Source organism: Lolium rigidum, chromosome 4 (assembly GCF_022539505.1).
Source record: "Lolium rigidum isolate FL_2022 chromosome 4, APGP_CSIRO_Lrig_0.1, whole genome shotgun sequence".
Classification (NCBI taxonomy): Eukaryota; Viridiplantae; Streptophyta; class Magnoliopsida; order Poales; family Poaceae; genus Lolium; species Lolium rigidum.
This window is the reverse complement of record NC_061511.1, coordinates 269,635,301-269,657,931: the sequence shown is the minus strand read 5'-3', so window position 1 is coordinate 269,657,931 and position 22,631 is coordinate 269,635,301. Positions and strand designations below refer to the sequence as shown.

Below are 22,631 nucleotides of genomic sequence, written 5' to 3'. Positions count from 1 at the left end.
AAATTGGCAGATTTTTTCGAATTTTCTACAGAGAACTGTGCCCAGATTCGTTACAGACAGCAATGCTGTTTCTGCGCAGCGATCCCAAATATAACATCAACTTTGACATAGAAACTTTACTTGGCACAAAAACATGATAAGGAGAGGTTGCTACAGTAGTAAACAACTTCCAAGACTCAATAAAACAAAAAATTGCTGTAGGTAAAAACATGGGTTGTCTCCCATAAGCGCTTTTCTTTAACGCCTTTCAGCTAGGCGCAGAAAGTGCAAATCAAGTAACATCGAGAGATGGAGCATTGACATTATTGCTTGTCCTAATAATAGAATCAAAAGGCAACTTCATTCTCTTTCTAGGGAAGTGTTCCATACCTTTCTTGAGAGGAAATTGATATTTAATATTACCTTCCCTCATATCAATAACAGCACCAACAGTTCGAAGAAAAGGTCTTCCCAACACAATTGGACAAGATGCATTGCATTCGATATCCAAGACAACAAAATCAACGGGGACAAGGTTATTGTTAACCGTAATATGCACATTATCAATCCTCCCCAAAGGTTTCTTTTTAACATTATCGGCAAGATTAACATCCAAATAACAATTCTTCAATGGTGGCAAGTCAAGCATATCATAAATCTTTTTAGACATAACAGAAATACTTGCACCAAGATCACATAAGGCATTACATTCAAAGTCAATGAATTTCATTTTAATGATGGGCTCCCAACCATCTTCTAACTTTCTAGGAATAGAAGTTTCAAGTTTTAGTTTCTCTTCTCTAGCTTTTATGAGAGCATTTGTAATATGTTTGGTAAAGGCTAAATTTATAGCACTAGCATTAGGACTTTTAGCAAGTTTTTGTAAGAACTTTATAACTTCAGAGATGTGGCAATCATCAAAATCTAAATCATTATGATCTACAGCAATGGGATCATTGTTCCCAAGGTTGGAAAAAATTTCAGCAGTTTTATCACAAACAGTTTCGAGCAGTTTTAGCAATTTCGAGGCGAGTTTTGTACGCTTTGCACTAGGAGTAGAAACATTGCCAACACCAATTATTTTACCATTGATAGTAGGAGGTGCAGCAACATGTGAAGAATTAGCATTACTAGTGGTGGTAATAGTCCAAACTTTAGCTACATTATTCTCTTTAGCTAGTTTTTCATTTTCTTCTCTATCCCACCTAGCACGCAGTTCAGCCATTAATCTTATATTCTCATTAATTCTAACTTGGATGGCATTTGCTGTAGTAGTAATCTTATTATCAATATCATTATTAGGCATAACTTTCAATTTTAAAAGATTTACATCGAGGCAAGTCTATCAACTCTAGAAGCGATAGTATCAATTTTATCAAGCTTTTCCTCAACAGATTTGTTAAAAGCAGTTTGTGTACTAATAAATTCTTTAAGCATAGCTTCAAGACCAGAGGGTACACTCCTATTATTATTGTAAGAATTCCCATAAGAATTACCATAACCATTACCATTAGCAGAAGGATATGGCCTATAGTTATTACCGAGTTGTTCCTATAAGCATTGTTGTTGAAATTATTATTTTTAATGAAATTCACATCAACATTTTCTTCTTGAGCAACCAATGAAGCTAAAGGAACATTATTTGGATCAACATTAGATCTACCATTCACAAGCATAGACATAATCACATCAATCTTATCACTCAAGGAAGAGGTTTCTTCAACGGAATTTACCTTCTTACCTTGTGGAGCTCTTTCCAGTGTGCCATTCGGAGTAATTTATCATCATATCATCAAGAAGTTTTGTAGCCGCCCCCAATGTGATGGACATAAAGGTACCTCCAGCAGCTGAATCCAATAAATTCCGCGAAGAAAAATTTAGTCCTGCATAGAAGGTTTGGATGATCATCCAAGTAGTCGGTCCATGGGTTGGGCAATTCTTTACCAAAGTTTTCATTCTCTCCCATGCTTGAGCAACATGTTCAGTATCTAATTGCTTAAAATTCATTATGCTACTTCTCAAAGATATAATTTTAGCGGGAGGATAATATCTACCAATAAAAGCATCCTTGCATTTAGTCCATGAATCAATACTATTCTTAGGCAAAGATAGCAACCAATCTTTAGCTCTTCCTCTTAATGAGAAAGGAAACACTTTCAATTTAATAATATCACCATCTACATCCTTATACTTTTGCATTTCACAAAGTTCAACAAAATTATTGAGATGGGCAGCGAGCATCATCGGAACTAGCACCAGAAAATTGATCTCTCATGACAAGATTTAGTAAAGCAGGTTTAATTTCAAAGAATTCTGCTGTAGTAGCAGGTGGAGCAATAGGTGTGCATAGAAAATCATTATTATTTGCATTTGTGAAGTCACACAACTTAGTATTTTCGGGGGTATTCATTTTAGCAATAGTAAATAAAACAAACTAGATAAAGTAATTGCAAGTAACTAATTTTTTTGTGTTTTTGATATAGAGAGCAAGACAGTAAATAAAGTAAAACTAGCAACTAATTTTTTTGTATTTTGATTTAGTGCAGCAAACAAAGTAGTAAATAAAATAAAGCAAGACAAAAACAAAGTAAAGAGATTGAGAAGTGGAGACTCCCCTTGCGGCGTGTCTTGATCTCCCCGACAACGGCGCTAGAAAAACGAGTGCTTGATGCGCGTAAATGTACACGTCCGTTGGGAACCCCAAGAGGAAGGTATGATGCGCACGATGGCAAGTTTTCCCTCAGAAAGAAACCAAGGTTGATCGAACCAGGAGGAGCCAAGAAGCACGTTGAAGGTTGATGGTTGCGAAATATGATGCGGCGCAACACCAGGGATTCCTGCGCCAACGTGGAATCTGCACAATAAAACCAAAGTACTTTGCCCCAACGAAACAGTGAGGTTGTCAATCTCACCGGCTTGCTGTAACAAAGGATTAAACGTATCGAGTGGAAGATGTTTGCAAAGAAAACAGTAAACAAGTATTGTAGTAGATTGTATACTATGTAAAGAATAGGACCGGGGTCCACAGTTCACTAGAGGTGTCTCTCCCATAAGATAAAAGCATGTTGGGTGAACAAATTACAGTCGGGCAATTGACAAATAGAGAAAGGCATAACAATGCATATACATGATATGATAAATATAGTGAGATTTAATTGGGCATTACGACAAAGTACATAGACCGCCATCCAACTGCATCTATGCCTAAAAAGTCCACCTTCGGGTTATCATCCGAACCCCATTCGGTATTAAGTTGCTAAGCAACGAGACAATTGCATTAAGTATGGTGCGTAATGTAATCAAAAACTACATCCTTAGACATAGCATCAATGTTTTATCCCTAGTGGCAACGAGCACATCACAACCTTAGAACCTCATCGTCACGATCCCGAGTGTCAATGAAGGCATGAACCCACTATCGAGCATAAATACCCCCTCTTGGAGTTAAGAGCAAAAACTTGGCCGAGCCTCTACTAATAACGGAGAGCATGCAAGATCATAAACAACACATAAACAATAGATTGATAATCACCATAATCATAGTACTCTCTATCCATCGGATCCCGACAAACACAACATATAGTATTACGGATAGATGATCTTGATCATGTTAGGCAGCTCACAAGATCCAACAATGAAGCACAACAAGGAGAAGACGACCATCTAGCTACTGCTATGGACCCATGGTCCAGGGGTGAACTACTCACTCATCACTCCGGAGGCGACCATGGCGGTGTAGAGTCCTCCGGGAGATGAATCCCCTCTCCGGCGGGGTGCGGAGGCGATCTCCTGAATCCCCCGAGATGGGATTCGCGGCGGCGGCGTCTGCGGAAGGTTTTCCGTATCGTGGCTCTCGGTACTGGGGGTTTCGCGACGGAGGCTTTAAGTAGGCGGAAGGTCAACGCGGGGGGCCACACGAGGGGCCCAGGGGGTAGGTCGGCGCGGCCAGGGCTTGGGCCGCGCCGCCCTATGCCCTGGCTGCCTCGTGGCCCCACTTCGTTATCTCTTCGGTCTTCTGGAAGCTTCGTGCAAAAATAGGACCCTGGGCGAAAGTTTCGTCCAATTCCGAGAATATTTCTTTACTAGGATTTCTGAAACCAAAAACAGCGAGAAAACGGCAATCGGCTCTTCGGCATCTTGTTAATAGGTTAGTTCCAGAAAATGCATAAATATGACATATAATGTGCATAAAACATGTAGGTATCATCAATAAAGTAGCATGGAACATAAGAAATTATCGATACGTTGGAGACGTATCAGTAATTGATAATTACTCAGAAGCAGAAGAGCTCAAGTAAGTCTAAGCTAATGAAGTTGGATGAAGAAGATGTCGGAGGACAATCAAAGTCTAAGAAAACAAAAGACCGAAGGGTTTGACCATACTAAAACATAAGCCTATTAGAAAGATTCCTTTCATGGAACCTAAAGAAACCAAAAGGAAGATAACTAGTATGAACTAGAAGCCATGATTGGATGGACTAAATGAGTCTAATCCATTCGTAGGACTAAACAACCAGGACCATGCCTATTATAAATACCTTACGAAGTACTATTACATTCGTTATGGTAGTAAGGGAAAAACAATACCTTACTTTAAACCAATCCTTTAGACTTAAGGTTTGGGCACCGCAGCTGGTAGAACCAAGCTTTGAGTACCCAAATAGGAAGATGTCACCACAACCATTAGTAAAGTCCATTAGCATAAGACGATGTCCTAATCCAAGAATCTTTGGAGAGTAAACCTATAAGCTTAGAGTGTTGGAAGAAATCATAGAATTGAAGAAAGTATCAGTGCCAGACATCAGAAGACTTCATGAAGGATCGAGACAAGGGATATATTCAATTATATCTAATGAGATAACTAGGGAGTTTGAAAGGATTGTGATCTGTTCAAGTCCGTTCCACATTCCGAAACATGAGAGCGTTCGAACTTCGGGACGAAGTTCAGTTTAAGGGGGAGAGGCTGTAATATCCCAGGTTTAGAGGCTATAAAATGAGAGAACACCAAAGTGTGCATTGCATTCATGCATACAAAATCCGGGGAATTTTCGCGCTTTCAAATAGAACTTACCACGATGGCTGAAGTTTCACTTGACTTGCTGGAATTGAAGTAGATCATCAAGTCAAGCGCTATAAACTTCACTGTGATCTTTGCTAAAACCCTGTTTTGGGTAGAGATGATTTGATCTATGGGTTAGATCAAATGGAATTAGCTTTACAACAAACAACATCTTAAGTAAGGGTCAACTACAAGATTTTATAATAGATCTCAACATGACATTCCTTACAACAACACCTGAAGAATTGTTTAACTATAAATCAAAGAACCCAATTAATTAAGAAACTATTATTTACTTATATTTTCTATGTCTTTCACTTAATCAATATTTCTACCATGAGTCACATGGTATATCTTTTCAACTACAATGCTTGAACCCAAGTCAAGAACACTCATATTCATTCTTCATTAACCCTTGACCATTCCAATCTTGTTTCCTAACTCATTCCATTAAACCTAGAGAAAGGAGAGAACTATTCATATGCTTATATTATGCATTCAATAGAACCTAACTAAATATTTAAACCTTATCCAAGTGAGGTACTTGTTGATACTAACCAATGATACAAGAAATAGAAGTCAAGTACTAAACCCTATTTGACCTAGCTAATACTTAATAGTAAGTAAGAACCTCTTTTACTAGTGATCTAAGAGAGAGGCAAGTGTGGTGATCATTACACCTTGGTAATGATCATAAACCCTAGAGAAACCCTACCTATTAAAAAGAGCTCAACCTAAAGAGGTACACTCAAGTATATTGACTTATACTTGATCTTGGAGAGAGAACCATAATTCACCAATGAATTGTTATGAGGCCAATATTGATCATTACAATTTAGGTGATGATCATAAACCCTAAGAATCTAAGTGAGTGTGTGGACAGAAGTATTAAAGAAGAGAGATGAGTGAGGAATAAGTGGATCAAGTTTAATACATGATCTTATCGGGAGTGGCGTTTTGGCACCCGGGAGCATATGCTCCCGGTTTTTAAAATTCATTTTAAATGCACTTTTAAAATGTTGAAAAATTTGAACACAAAATTTAGTAGATACATCTCGAAAATTCTACACGTTCACAAAGTGGTTCCACAGAAAACCGACATTTTGAGTGTCATCTGTAAAAAAGACAAATTTTTCTGTAAAAAATGGTTGTGTATGAGACGTTTTGTTTATCTTTTTCGCACAAGTCACAAAAAATGTCGGTTTTTCGCAAGACTTGGTCTGCGCACGTAAAATGTTGATACGTAAGCAAGAAATTTTTTGTTCGAATTTTTTGAACATTTCAAAATATTTTTCCGGTGGCAGGAGCATATGCTCCCATGTTCTGAATTGAATTTCCGGATCTTATCCTTATAAATTGAGAGGATAAGTTAAACCTATACATGTGATCATAGATCTCATTCTTCTCATGAAATAATAAGTAAAACATTAGTAGTTAACCAAACCAATACTCATGCCTTGTGTAGTATTGATATGATATTTAAACCTTGTTTATCCAAACACTTGAGACAAACCTAGCATTGCCTTGAGACAATAATTCTACCTAAGTGAGGAGGATGAACCTAGCCACTAAAACATGATCAAGCTTATGGTCATACCTAATCTTAGTGGTGTATCACATTGGTGATCACTACTAAAACCCTAAACCCAATTTGAGTTTCAATACAAGTATAAATTTAGATTACAAATAGAACCCTGCCATACCTCATGCCTATTTAATACTTCAAATGGTGAAGTATTCCCAAAACCCTAAACCTTGTCATATGGAATCAATCCCACATAAAATAACATGTCCTAACTTGTGTATCATGTATCACAAGTAAAAGCCAAGCCATATATGCTTAAAAACTAAATACCATTTGGTGAGTAGAGTGAACCATTATCCAATTCTATTTTGGCTCCCAAGGAAATTGCTTAGTAAACCCAATGAAATGGTATTTTATAAAATATAATCATCATATAAGTAGTTGAGTTAACCATGATGAGCATAGGATCTATCTCTGATAATTGGAGCTAGAAGTTACTAAGCAGATTAGTAATTATAGAGTTGATCCAAACCATCTTCTTAAACCCTAAGAACAATTCTTCACATAAAATCATGAACCATTCCATTCTCAACACCATTTAATTTAAACCCTAGCCATAACTAAATTATATGTGAGTAATCATTATGGTTAAGCCCTAGAAAAATATAATATGTTCACCATTCACATGTTATCAATTTTAGATCTTTTAAAACAGAATTGATTCCTAAATTTAAAATAATTGAATTGAACCCTAAAATTCATATTTATTTGAATTTTAACTTCGCTTTATAAGAACTAAAGTTAATCCATTATAAATGGTTGTTTAAAAACAAAACAATGCAGTGGGTATTATCATAAAATGATATTGATATTCAAATAGTTTTGAACCTACAAAACAAAGCAGAAATCAAATTTGAATTCAAACCGGAAAATAGTAAACAAAACGGAATTCAAAACAGAAATTTAAAAGAGAATTGGAGGGAAACTTACTCGGTGGACCTCAGCACCGCAGCAGCCCATCACCACCACGTCCACGCAAGCCCACCGGTAGCCCAGTCCACGAACCAAGCACCAGCCCACCGTTTCGGGTGGCTTTAAGAATCGTGCGAGAGGAAAAACGTGACCGTCGTCTTCCCCGGCGTCGACAGCGAGCTTGAGCCAGTAGGCCACGATCCTCGTCGACGATAAGGACGTCCCGGACACGTAGAAGCTTCCAGAACTCCTCTCTATGTCTCTCGCGTCCGAGCCTATCCACGGGCGAAAAGATCTTCGCCAAATCAAAGTCTCCAGAGACCGCCACCTCTTCACCGTCGCCGTCGTCGTGTCGCAGCCTCCGTGCTCCCCTCGGCCTATAAATAGGGGTAAAAGAACCGCCGAGCACTTCTTGATCTCATCCACTCCTCCAGATCTTCTCTATCTCTCTCTAGCTCTCAATTCCATCCGTGCCAGTACGCCGGAGACGAGGAAGAACTCGAGGGTACAAGCCACCCTCGGGCCAACCAAGCAGTCCTGGCGGCGCACATCATCACCAGGAGCATCCTGGAGGAATACGACATCAAGCGGAGCAAGGAGGAGGGAGAATTTTGGCGTTCCCTTTCACCCGAGCTTGTCGGAAAGCGTCCTATTGCCGTCGTCTCCGACCACCTCAAGCCTCGCCGAGGGTCTCATCGTCTTCCGGTGAGCACACGCATCTCCAGCATCTACTCTTGCTTCCTCGAACCCTCGGTAGATCGCGTTCGATCCTTGCCGGAGTGCGCCGCCGCCGCACATGGTTGCCGGCGATGCTCCGGCGAGTTTCTCGAAAAACCGCCACCACCATCGTGTTCAGTAGGTCGTGGGGATCCAGAAAATTGTACTCGCGCATCCCGGGAGGCCTTAAAATCGGCGTCTCCGTCGTGCCCTGCCTCGCCGGCGTTGAGCCGCCGGTAGGGTGACGTGGAGAGTGACCCACTGGTCGGTGTTGACTGGTCGTTGCCATCGTGGCAGCTGACCCAGTCAATGACCCCACCTGTCAGCCTGTGTGGGTAGAAACGAACCGGTACGTTTAGTATTTAGGTTTAATTTTAAAACCAGTAAATATCTGAAACTTTGCAAAATCATAGAAAATTCATTTTAACTCAGAAAATTATGAATAATATATCAAAATGCTCACAAAAATAAAATCTATGCAAATAAAATATAAAACAAAAATGTGTGTCAAAATAAAAATTCACTTATTTTTATCTTTATTAATTATGTCTTTCTAATTATTTAAAATACAAATTGAATTCAATAATTAGTAAAGCTTCAAATTTAAATTTTAACTATTCAGTAACTAATTAAAATGTTAAGATTAATTTTCTTTATCATGTTTGCATTAACTTAAATATTAGTGGTAATTCATAAACCCTAAATTGCATGTTACAATTTCCTACTTTCTATAAATAATAATAACTCAAGAAAATATTATAATCCAATATTATTTTGGTAATTCAAAACTTATTTACTTAAACATCTTTAGTTAACAAGTCATTATTTTAAAACTTAACAATAATTAGGAAACCCTAATTTCTAATTAAACCCTAACTAGTAATTATTTTAATTCTTCAACCCTTTAAAATAATTAAATGATAAGGCTATTATTAATTTTGTGCAAAGTACTTGATCACATTAATTCTAGTACCAAGCATTACTTTAAGAATTGGATCATAATTTAGAAACCCTAGTTTTATTATAAGTTAGAATCTAGATCCCATTATTTTATGTGATCATTTGAAAATGCTTTAACCCTAAAACCCTAGTTGCTTATCACATGTGATCCTGTGAATTTCATCTTACATAGAGAACCTTATGATGTAATCAACAAATACAAATCATGGTCCACCAGAATAGAAACAATTCACATGAAGTCATCATTTCATATCTTCATTTTTGAATAAACCTTGTATGATCCACTAGTGCCACTTAATTACAAACCCTAACTTGCTAATCTCACATTGACACCGTTGATCATTATTCCTATATACCATACCATTAGGATCAACCTCAACCCTCAAACTCTAGTAGAACCATAAGATAAACCCTAGTATCAACCTTGTATAGTACTTCACATTACATGCTCCTCGTCCAACTAAACCCTATTAAAGAAATGATAAACCATTTAGTTTAGAAGCTTAGAGATCACTTAATGAAGCAAGTTGTGAAACCTTAGTAAACCTTAATAGTTAATTTATAGAACCATCTTGACCATCATCCTTTGATATGATGCTTAAAAGAAACCATAGCAATAAACCTACCAATACTTGCTATATATAAACCCATTCTACTTAAAGAACCCAACTAGTTCCTATTAGAGAACTAGATGACTCCAATAGTAAACCCTAGAAAGCCATAGCTCCTATGTATAGTAGTTTATATTCTTATTCAACCTGTTCTTCAAAAGTTATTCCTTTGAAGTACAAATGTCAATCAAGCCATAGAAGCCATAGTTCTTATTTGAAATGCTTCTTATTTCTTAAACAACATGTTCTTCAAAAGTTATTCTTTTGAAGTATAAAATAAGTAATCATCAACCATGTCCTGTAGAACTTAAAATTGACAACTGTTCTTCACATATTCTTCCACTACTATTCTGTATGTGTATGATTGTTATGATGTCTTATATCACTTGATTATGATGCCAATATAACCAAACCCTAATAAGAACCTTATTTGAGAACCATCCTAAAAGTGCAACACACCCTAAAGAAATCTTTACAACTCATACATCCTCAATCATCAAGGTTAGGTTACGCTCGGGACGATTGCATCTCATACTATGCATTATAGCATCTTTGCCAGTTCTTTAAACATTGTCCTTACCGGACAATGATGGTATTTCAGAATTTGGAGTGTTCTCACGTATCGAAGCTTTTGCCTCGCATAATCTTGCGAGTCAAGAAAGGCAAGTTCATCGCTTGCTCATGTCATTTGATTATTTTTATCAAATTATATGCAAAGTACTATACTTATCATTCTTGCATTGAAAAGCAAATATTAATTTTACAATTATGAATATGACTATGTGGTGGGCAATGGAACCATGGTATGTGTTGATTGGTGGAGGTTCCATTGCAAGGGTACTATTCATCTAGGACTAAGTACCAATGTCGTCCAGTGATTCTAGCGCCGTACATATCGCGTTGACCATAAGATCTATAATGGCTGCTGGGAAGCCAGCTGTATCTTTTCCCTCTCGCATGCCAACGGATTGGTAATAAGGGTTGCCCGGATCAGTCTATCTTTGGTAAAGGTGGGGACATGTGGTCCTCGCACGGTCTACCATTAGATACGGGGAGAGGGTAGACTTATTATCGGTCTATGAAGGATTGTAAGGGTTGTCCGGATCAGTCTATCTATGGTGTATAGAACAGGGCACATAAGTTGTTCGGATCAGTCTACCTTAACGGTATAGGAGAGAACAAGTGCTTGTGTTAGTCTACCCATAGATATAGGAGAGGACAGACTTACAAAAGGGTGGGTCTGCGAGGTCGCGGAGAAGGCGGTGTGGGCTTGGATCTTTATACCTGGCCTCACACCAAGGAAGTGTGAACGGGGGCAAGTCCCTGCGGATGGCAAAAAGGGTGAGATCTCTTATGGGAAAAGTAACGCACCTCTGCAGAGTGTATTAAATTGTGGCTGTCACTCCTTGTTCCGGGAAGGGAACTGCGAACGCGGCAGGAAAGGAACTCCACGAAGTTCTAGTCAACTCTGTGAAGACTGACGGGCATAGTTTTCAGAATAAAATAAACCTTTTGAAGAAATGTTTATGAAAACTTGCATTCGCCTATGACTTTCTGGTATGTGGCTGTAGCTAGTGCATGATACACCTATTTCCCTAATATGAACTTGCTGAGTACGCTCGTACTCATCCCACTCTTAAATCCCCGCTAGCTATGGAGGCACCGGAGGATAAACTACCGTGGAACTCGAAGACAAAGGAGTCAACTGCAACAAGATGAAGAACCCAAGCAAAGAAGTCAATGAAGTCAACTGCTGCAGCAACTTAAGTGGAAACTTAGACTAGTAATAGAAGGGAGCCTTTCCCTAATCTTAGCACCTAAGTAGCTAGAATTCTATAGCAAGCCTAGTATCTTTGGAGATAGTGATAGCAATAAGTTAGATTACAAGTCGTTCTTCTGGAACTTTATTTGAAGTTTTACCTCACTATAAAGTAGGAGGCTGTGTTGATCTTCTGTAAACAGCTTGTGTATCCTTCTATAGACATACCTTGGACTCGCATATGTTTCTGTTGTACCACTCTGAGGGATGTAATATGAGTGGAACAGTGTTTCACTTGTGTTATGTCAACGACTTGTGTACTACACCATGCAGTGGTACGCTGGGTCACCACACTGCCGGACCAGGAGGAAATAGATGAGGAAGGGAACAACACTAGCCCGTTCAACCCTGACTTGCGCGGGCGGCCGCATCGCACGCCAGATCCCACCGCATCATCGCTCTCTGAGGCCGTTGCGCCGTGCAAGGCCATGCTCAACGACCTCCGACAACAACTCCAATGGATGCATTCTGAGGTGGACAAATTCATAACTAACGAAGCTCGTCGCCGCAATGCGCGTCATCACGCCGCGGCGGACAACACACGGAGGGCGGAGCTGTTCGTCGCCTGCGCGGAGAAGGCGCATCTCCGTCTCCACTGTCATGAACATCAGCCTAGGATTACAGAAATTCTTGAAGTTACTTGTACAGGTTCTACTCAATGGCGTGAGATGAGACTGTAGCTTCTCCATTCCCTGCAAATCCACCTCAGGATTTCAGGTGAGCTACGATGCTTTTTTCTCGTACCGGATATTTCACACTAAATTAAAGATCATGGTTCTACAACTTTTATTTCCAGTCCATTTGATTCATACAAGTGATTTTAAGGACAAATGGTTGGACGGTTACCATCAATTTGATTCATGCAATGAGTATAAAGACAATGGTTCTGGTGTTACTTTCGTATGGTATTCTGAAGACAAACTACATTGATGAACTACTAAATTAGGAAGATGATTAGTATGTCCCAACCCTTAAAATGTTGCTTCTTTTATTTTTCACTTGAAGTAGTCCCGATGAACTACTAAATAGAAAGAAGTTTGTCGATCTTGATGTGATTTTGAGTGTCTGGAGAACTGATAATTCGCTTGGCAGCAAACAATGATTACTTTAGTGTCCTACCACAACTAAAAGTATTCAGTTCAACGAATTCAATACAGTCCTACCAAAAAGGTAAGGTGAACATACAACATGCATTTTCTTGACTTTATTTTATGGTTGTTAGAACATTACTCAAATGCGTGGGATATGATATGAAATTGGCCCTTTATAATTTTACCTCTGAAGGTTTTTTTATTTTCTTATTTTCCCTACGGTCATTTAGTAATTGTGTTTATGTTCATGCAGACAATATGCATTCGTTCATTTGAGTGTCTAGCGTTGTGAAGAGCATATTTGTGTACCATTTTAAGTTCTTCTATAGTTCTATTCTATATGAAAGAAATTGGAATTAAGAATGAGAATAATCCCAGGCTTGCCATAATGTAAACATTACAACGTGTTGATCAGTGGAATTGGATGTAGTTAGCAGGGATGGAGATTGGATGCATGACGAAGCATACCAGTGACACACCTTTATTAGCTTTTCAGTTTCAAAGTTTTTGACCGTGTTATAATTTTTGTACTGAGATACGCATTAATTCCTGATTTAAACCTCCGATGGAATCACACATGTTGTAGCCAGGAATAATATCCTTACTCACTTGTTATTTTTGTGATTTATAATTGTACCTAATGTAAAGATTTCCTTTTTCTCTGTACATGTAATCTGTTTACGGATGGAGTACACCTATTTTAGCCGAGAAGTTACAATTTGGAGACACGATCAAGTATAAAATATTCAATTTTTAAAATGTGCATTTATATAGTTCTGCATAAGCGTGGAAAATTCCAATTAAAACACCTAATCCTTGGCTTTTGTTAGAGAAACATGGCATTCATGCGGACTGTTGCATAAACTCTTCTTTCTCTCTGTTTTTAGTGGTTAGCTATGGTGCGGAGATGTTTAGCTGAACTTACATAGTTTTAATCCAGTTGTTATTATTTGAAGTGAAAAAACATCAGTATTGACGAAGATCTTCCATGAGTTATATCTTAAAACCGGAATTTTGTACTAAATGATGGAAATCAAAAAATTAAGTAAAGTGAAGGGGTTGTTTTGTTTGATTGCTTAGAGTGCCAAAAGTTAAATTGGAGAGAGGGCTGGCATAGAGAGGATTCGCACAAATCAAATTAGCCAAATGGAGTTAATGGTTAGATTTTAAAATATAATTGGCATACTACCACCAACATATATATGTAATTAAATTGTGCAACACGTTTCAGAATCACTTAATGTCACGAGCATCCACAAAATAGAAACTAATCTGAACAACAACATCCAGAATTTAGTTTATATCACGTACCAACACACCATGTCAATTTTAGAGGACTTCTGAATTTTTCTCAATCTCATGTTTAAATTTTCTAACGTCCTAACGTGTCTTGCTTTCTATCCTTTTTCCTCTCTTATGTTTCAAACTTGAGCCTTTCTAGAGGACCAATATGTAGTTTGCACGGAATTGACACACGAGGTACGTGCTATAGGCAACAATGCATCATAGCCAAGGTCCTTTTAATTGCACATGCTGAAATTGTATACTGCATTCGTGGTGTTGTTAGATATGTAGATACCTACATCTGAAGATATTAATTGCCGTTTGTTCCGTAGCGAAGCACGGCCATTCTGCTAGTATTGTTAATATCTGAGCTACTTTCTTCGTCTCGGTTTAACATGCTCACAGTTTAGATAAACTTTGATCCTTGATTTGGTCAATAAAATATAAATTTTATGTCTACAAAATTTATATCATTAGATTTGTACGCAAAAATCATTTTCAATGATATAATTTTTGTGACATATATTTCATATTTTATTGACCAAAATAATTGTTCAATCAATTTCTTAAACTACGTGTGTGTCTGTTAAACCGAGACGGAGGGAGTAATAACATGTAAATTGGTCTCGCAAAAATATTGATGTATAATTAAGGATGAGAGATCGTGTAATATAGGTGGACACTGTATCATAACGCATATCACGAGAAAACTTAGTACCAAATAAATCTTATACATGAATTTGCATTGAGATTCTAGATTCTAAAAAATACTACATGATACTATTCAATATAACGATAGTATCGTACACAAGTATCATATGCATGATAGTACTACATAATATTTACCACTATGGCCATCCTAAGTATATATCTAGGAGCTTACGATTATAAGACCGACACGTATTTTTTATCATCAATTTAATAATAAAATATAAACTGTATGGTATAAAATTTATATTTTAGAATGTAAAATATCCAAACTTTCAAATAATATATGCTTTATAATATATATACACGCCATGTTACGTTAATCAACTTTACGATCTAGAGATACACGTCGGCCTTATAATTCCTAATGGAGGAAGTACCGTAGAGCCAATAAGAATACCATGTCTCGACTTTTTTCTAGATACGTGTGTATCTATTACTAAATATATTTAGATACATTTGTATTTCGAGAAAGCTGAAAATTTTATTTTAGGACGGAGATAGTATTCTCATGGGCCATAGACACAAAATTAGCCACACCGTGCCTCTTACCTGTTCGGATTGGGGGCCTAGCGGCTTGACGATTTTCTTAAAAATAATTTACATTGATAGGAAACATAATTTACATTGGGAAAATGGATAAAAACATTGAAAATAATGGGCCGAGACCTAGATCTAGTCTACTGATGAACCTACGTGAGGTCCGCGATCTCTAGCAACGCCGCTAGCCAGTTGGGTGCCGACGTTGGCAGATGGTGGACCGGTGGTGGAGGGACGGCCGGGGCAACTGCTGGCTGCTGCTCTGAGGACCAGTAGAACGCCAAGCCAGGTAGAGGATACCCATAGGAGGAGGTGAAGGATAGTCCAGAACAGTCTCAGGCCACTACTCTAATGGCGATGGTCGTGTTGGAGGTGACGGCTCGCTAGGCATCCATGGCCGCCCTTAGGGCCTCATCCTCGGACAGACCCACATGCATGACCGCCACGGCGTAGCGTGGTGATGCTTGTGGCGGCGACTGCTCCTGCGAGTCCTTCATGGCGATCATCATCGCCTCCTCTGCGTCCATGCCTTCCAGCATGATGGGGAGTTGGTACACCATGGCCTCCTCCTTAGCTTTCTCCGCGAGGTACACGAGGTAGCCAAGGTAGTCCTCTGTGTCGTCTCGATCCTCCTCTCTTGGGATTTGGTCGCAGTAATACACCTCCTCCTCCTCTCGTCTTCCTCGTCCTACTCCACCTTCACTTCCGGTGTAGGAGTAGCACCTTAGTTGAACTGGTCGTCGCTGAGAAACCCTGAATGGCGGTGTGGTTCCCAAGCCAGGGGCCCAAGGTGTCCCACATCAACGAGTTGACGTCGTATGCGGAGTCGTCGAGAGGTCTGGTGGTATTAGAGACCGCTGAATGGAGATATCCTACACCGCTCCTAGCCATGGAGCAGTACCAACGGCATCGACACCATCTCGTGACCGAGGAGCAAGCCGCCACAGAGGTTGAAGTCAATCCACGTCGGAGCGCAAGGCGTACGGCCAGTGTACGGGGCCCGCACAAGGTTCATAGTTATGGGGATGCGGATGCACGGCTTCTTCTTTTTCTTCTCCGCTGACGACCCGGCCTCGTGATCGTTCTTTGGCTTCCTAAACAACAACCCATTGCCCATGATCGGTGTGAAGCGGTGCGGCCTGATCTCTTAGAAGCTTGGAAGGGCAATGGCAAGTTGCACGCTCTGGTCAATGACAAGCCTATGCTGATGCCCTTTAAAAAGGATGGATGTGCGACCGCCTTCAATATTGGCGCTGGTCACCAGCCCTCCCCCTCCCCCCTCCCTCCCTCCCATGAAGCCGAAGCATGCCATTGATGGTCCGCAGTGACCAATGCATGCAGAAGGGGAAACGATACGACCACTGCCTTGACATCAGCGGCCGCAACGCGAAAGAGTGTGTACACCCGACGGATTGCCGGTGATATATCCGTGGCTTAATTTTGGACCGCAAATAGATACGTGTAGAGAAGCTGGTCTAATTATGTTGGATCGATGTGAGGGGTTTTTAACACAGAGCAGCCACGTGAAAACCAAGTGATCGGTCTATTCGTGTCGGGCATCTGGACATGGCCTTAGATGTCAGCCCCAAAGCTTATCGTGAGCTGGCTCTTTTAATTGGATGACACACTATGAGAATAGGTCATGGAAGGAGCAGCAAGAAACCATAATTTGTCTCTTGACTCTTGCGAGTGCCCATAATGTTGCTTGCACCCTAGTGGTTCTACAGTGGTGCCAACTCAACACATCAACACCAATGACCCCAGTTCCCACGCAACTGTACATATTTGGAAAAGTCAGTGGTTTGCGACTTTGCGACATGATTACTGATTGTGTACTTTATTGATTCCAGTCGTTTGTATTTTTCTACGAATAAAACGACATAAAATCTCCTATGTTATCACTAGACTAGTAATCTTAAAAACTCCAAAATAGTGTCGCAAATAGCGTCTCTGTTGCTAAAAACCGTATGATATTGAGAGTAACTATTGGAGTACATGATTGCGCGTAAGTTAGGGTTTGAGAAAATCGTGCCCTCTAAGATGATTCCTGCTATACACGGTCGGCTTAGGGTTACAAATCTATCTGACTCGGTTTGTAGTTCGAGTCCTAGCAGGAGACGAATATCCTTCTTTCCTTGCACGCCAAGTATCCTTAACCATCTTGGATATGAACTCCCGTTGGACCTGGCTTAGGCGTGAGCATTCCCAATCTTCATCATGTAAGCCCTTCAGGGGCGGCCGTAAGTGAGCCATAATCCTCCCTCAAACTGTGGGCCGTCTCGGTCATATGGGTCTACCCGGTTGGGTATTCCTTCCTCACTATTGCAATTAATGATGATTCCACTTGAGAAGTTTGAGTTCGCTTATTTCATAAATTTATTCATGTACAAAACTAAACACTCTACATGAGCTCACTTGTCACTTCTACATGGGTGAAAAACCATTTCTCATTCTTGTACAACCATGTTATTAGTTGCCCATATGTATAGCTAGGTAGAGGAGAAACACGTGAATGCAGTGTCATGTTCATAAGAAACCTACACGGTTTTTGCTCTCTTTTTTGCGTCACACAAAGACAATATAAAGAGCTTTACGTAGAGATTTGCAATTTGCTCTAAACATATGTTGTTGATAGCTGCTTGCCAGTGTCCATCTGACGGTAGAAGCTAGCATGGGTAGTTACCCCAAGGGGACTCAATTAATTTCCATCTTTCGAAGATTATTAGGGGGTGTAAATTTTCATATGAAAAGTAGTAGTATACCAAGAAATCCTTATGAATTAATCATATATGATTCATCTACAAATCAAGCAACCACCAACGAATTTTTTCCAGGAGAACACTAATCTTCATAAATTTCAATGAAAAATCATATAAGAGCTTCTTTGTTGTAAATGTAAAATGAAGAGATAACATATTAGTAGGAGACTTTCCGAGATGCTTGTACTAGTCATCTGTTTGGTTCAAAGAAAATGAGCAAAGAAAGAACATGTGAATACTTCTCCTTCGATCTTGGCAGAAAACCAAAGGGACGGTTCACTTGGAACTTCTTTTAAAAAATTCCATCACATGAAAAACAGAATAGAGGTCTTTAATCGCATAATAATATTGTGATTACATTTGGTTTGCTGATGTTTATTAGGATTGTTGTGTTTTTTCTATTCATGCGAGTGGGGGCGACTGCACAAGAGAAGTTCAAAATCTTACCTTTCAGGGTGAAAATCCAAGGTCTGACTTTAATTGGTTGTGCCTGGCAATGTCCTTATTGAAGGCATTGTTTTGAGAGTGAGGATTTTCTTCAGGGTGAAAACCTAAGATCTATGATCGGGCGACGACAGCGCTGGTGCACTGTTACCTTGTTGGAGGCGTCGCTTTTGGTGTTGTCATGGTGGTGTTAGTGTTATTGTTTAAAAGATTAGATCATTGTAGCGGGACTTTTCTTTTTTGGTAATTCTTCTTTCTTTTTTGGATGTGTGCATCCGTAATGTCGCTAGGGCAGTGCGTTGTTGCAGAGGCTGAGTGTAATTTGTATCTCTGATATTAATATATACTCTTTGTCGAAAAATGTGAATTAAACAACCAAGTTTACAAATATTATGCACATCCATTTTCTATCATATTTATGTTTTGTTCTGATTATGCATGCGTTTTTGGAATCATGCCTTTTAGCATAACCACCCTGAGTATATTTTTTTGAATGATTTATGGCTTTGTATGGTAATTTCCCATCCTGGACAGTGCATAGTATCAAACACACACATCGTCCAAAATTCACCAACCAAAAATTTGATCATAATTTAAATTTCTATTAATTTACAGGCAAACTTAATTACACAACAAATTCTGTCGCGCCAGTCTTCTGTTACTAATCTTGCAATTCCAATCATACGGGCATCAAATATAAGAAGACTGATCTAAATATGTACACCTCTGCGGTCCTCAAATAGGCCCAAAAAACTGAGATGAAAATATAACAGGATCGACCGATCGATCGACACGGCAAAACAGGAGACGACGAAAGCCAACCGTACCTCGCCGACTTTTGAGCCAACGGACATCGACGCCGACGGAATGAATCTTGTCGCCTTCCGCCGTTACGTGCTCCGGCTCCTCTCCAGTCTCCTCTGCATTGGCGTGGATCTCATCCGCCCAGCTCACACAGGGCACTCTGCGCCGCCGTCGTCCTTGGGGTCGTCGTTCTTGGGCTCGGCGGCGGCGGGCGACGGGGCAACGACGTCGGCGCGGCAGAGCGGACACGTGGAATGGAGTCGCAGCCACGCGTCGACGCACGCCGCATGGAATCGATGCCCGCAGCGCGGGAGGAGCCGGGCCAGGTCGCCGTCCCGGAACTCCACGATGCACACCGCGCACTCCGCCTTCCCGCCGGCGGGGTCGTCGCTGCTCGAGTCGTATACGGAAACGGGCAGCTGGTCGGGGTCGGTCAGGCGCCTGGACCCTCTCGGCGAGGTCGCCGGCGAACTGTCGGCCGACGAGGACGACGCCTCCTCGTCGTTTCCGCCGCCGGGGGCCAAGGGACCTCGCTTCCCGGAGAAGAACCGCCAGAAGTAGAAGAAGATGAGGAGGATCATCAGCAGGTTGATGCTTACGAGGCAGGCCGTCAGCGCCGGGCCGTGCGGAGCCCAGTGCTTGCTCTTCTCCACCGCTGCCGCCGCCACCGCGGTAGCTGGGCTCTGGGCCGTTGTCATGGCGTCGCCTGAATCTGATGCGAGAAGATGGCTTTGGACGAGAGAAACAGCAAATGGCAGTTGCCAATTGTGTGCATAAACCACAGAGATGTCTAACTTCGTCCTTCGATCTCAAGAAGAAGAACACGAAAGAGGAAAGCTTGTCCAACAGAACAAAAATGAACGCTGGGAAAAGGAGCAGACAAGAATAGAGAAAGAACTCTGAAAGTGGTGAAGGAAAATGGAGCACATGGGGGGTTTATAAAAGGGATTTCTATTTTCGTGCCCTCAGTTCCTTAGTTGTACTCAGTTTTCCCCAGCTCCTTAGTTTTTCCTCAGTTTTACCCCCAAACGTTTGTCTGAAACCCGCAGAAGCAGCTCAGACGGCAGGATTCCCGTTTAGTTGACCGTTCTGTCACGTGTGGGGCCGCGTCGTGTGGGGCCGCGTCGTGTGGGCCCGCGTCGCGTGGGGCTGGTAGAAAGGGACCGCGTGGGACAGGACGAGAAGCGTTTGGTTGCACGTGAGCAGGAGCTGGGTTCCGTCTCTCTCGGCCCCAAATTGGCATTATTTAGTGCACCTTTTCCCCTCTTTCTCTCTCGTCCTTTTCACCAAATTAGTATAAAATCTAGAGAAGCTTGCATTTCTGACTTTCTTCAATTATTTGTGCCTTTTGGCCCTCGTTGTTTGCCCAATATGGCAGCAAATCTAGTACTCCCTCCGGTCCATATGTATGTAGTTAAATCTAGAAGCAAATCTCCGGGATAATGTACGATAAATTCACGAGTCATAGTAAATCAAGAAAACTAAGTACGGCCAACAAAATATAGTAGACTAGGGATAGATAATCCCTAGATAATATGGATAGATAATAGGCTGCATACACGAGCAGCCAACATAGTAACAGGTTCTTCACAGCACCATCATATTAACATAACAACAAGGGATCCCTAGCTAACAACAAAGGGATCCCAACAACAAACTAGGAGGCAGCAGCAGCAGCAGCAGCACACGTCCAGGGACTCCGCCTACCCCATCTGGCTCTGCCTCCACTTGTTGCTCTTGCTCCCCTTGGGAGCCTTGGGCTTGAGCGGAGGCATGCGGCCGGCGGAGATCTCCACCCGCGGCAAGCTGCGGAGGTGCATGCCGAGCGCCCTGTGCTTGGCGCGGAAGGAGTGGACGTTCACCGTCGTGCCGACGTTGGGGAAGGTGTTGCTGATGTTCTCAGCATGCGTGACGAGGCAGTTGAAGTCCGTGGCGCCGAGTCTCCTGGTGCGAAGGGGCACCTGTACACCTCCTTGGCGAAGTAGGAGATGTACCGGCCGACCTGCAGCCTCCGCAGGACCTCGGCGAGTCTTGACGTCCTCCTCCTCTTCGTCGCTCGCCGACATCGCTGCCGGACATCCGATCCATATCAAACGGAAACTAGTGAATGAGTTGCAACGATGACTAACGTACATGATAACAAAGTTAAGAAAAACAGAGTCAGCCTCGGTTAGAGTGGACATGATTATATATCTACAGGGAAGGTGTTAGCGAACTAAAGCTCATGCACAACAGATTTGTACACAGCAATGGTTCGCTGAACCCTCCCCGTAAAAATTTGTGCCCAACCATTCATCATAGGCAAAGAACATGATTCTAGATCTGAACTAGATCTAAACTTGAACACATTCGAGATTATTTGCAAAATTAAACGGTTGATATCTTTTGATTAGTGCATAAAATAACTGATTGAGATCCCATCATTACTTGCATAAATTAACTGATTGAGATCCAATATTACTTGCATAAATTAACCGAACAGCCGAACCCCAAATCTTAAACGAAATCAAGAAGTGATCAAAACAAAATGGAATAAAATCGGCGCAAATATTAGCCCAATACTCATCCATCTACAGATCCATCTACACCAGCAAAAATAGGGTTCAAAAAGGAATGGGGAACAAAAAAGGAAGCAAACCGTAGTTACCTCGTTCCATGGGTCCTCCAGGGAGGTGTCGTAGGGGTTCGGGGGCGGGACGTACGGCACGGGGTCGTAGGGGTCGACCCATCCCGCCGGGATCCGACCGCCACCGGCGGCAGCAGCGTCCGATGCACCGGCGGCGGCGGCGGCGGCGGAGGCGTCGTCGTCCGTATAGGGGACGGCGCCGAAGATGGAGGCGTCGCGCTTTGCGCCCACCTCGACGATGGGATTGGCATTCTCCTTGTCCATCTCTACGGCGGAGGAAGAGGAAGAGGGAGAGGGAGAGGGTTTTTTGCTTTGGAGAAGATGATGGGACGTGAGAGAGTTGGCGATGCGTGAGCGAGTGAGAGTGACGAGAGAGAGTGCGAGGAGGCGTCTATAAAGGCGAGGGGTGGTTAATGCGACCCGCGTCCTACGCGTGCACCGGTGCACGTCCGCACGTCTTGGACTTCGCAACGCGACACGCGTCCACGATTGCACGTCTCGACTTCTCCACCGCGACCCGCGTCTACGCGTCAACAATTGCACGTGTCCTCGAGTCTAACCCTGGAAATTTAGATATACTCAGGTATACCCTCGAGTCTTATACTAGCATTTTTTGTGTGCTCAATTTTCCCCTCGAGTGCTAATACTGGCTAGTGCAATATACTCAGTTTTACCCTCAAGTGGCTGGTCAACGGAGAGTCAACAAATGGGATTAACTAGTTAAATGAGTCAT

The 22,631-nt window shown here is 41.4% G+C and overlaps 1 protein-coding gene across 1 annotated transcript; it reads right to left on the bottom strand.

Moving 5' to 3' along the window:
* Positions 1-19,031: 19,031 nt before the first annotated feature.
* Positions 19,032-20,164, bottom strand: LOC124650544 (RING-H2 finger protein ATL74-like). The gene has a single exon (XM_047190056.1). The coding sequence runs from the start codon at positions 19,968-19,970 to the stop codon at positions 19,419-19,421; it is 552 nt and encodes a 183-aa protein (XP_047046012.1). The 5' UTR covers positions 19,971-20,164; the 3' UTR covers positions 19,032-19,418.
* Between the last annotated feature and the right edge of the window lie 2,467 nt (positions 20,165-22,631).

Bases quoted from the DNA above. Each gene is read 5' to 3' on its own strand.
- LOC124650544 (XM_047190056.1), bottom strand. From the start codon at position 19,970: ATGACAACGGCCCAGAGCCCAGCTACCGCGGTGGCGGCGGCAGCGGTG.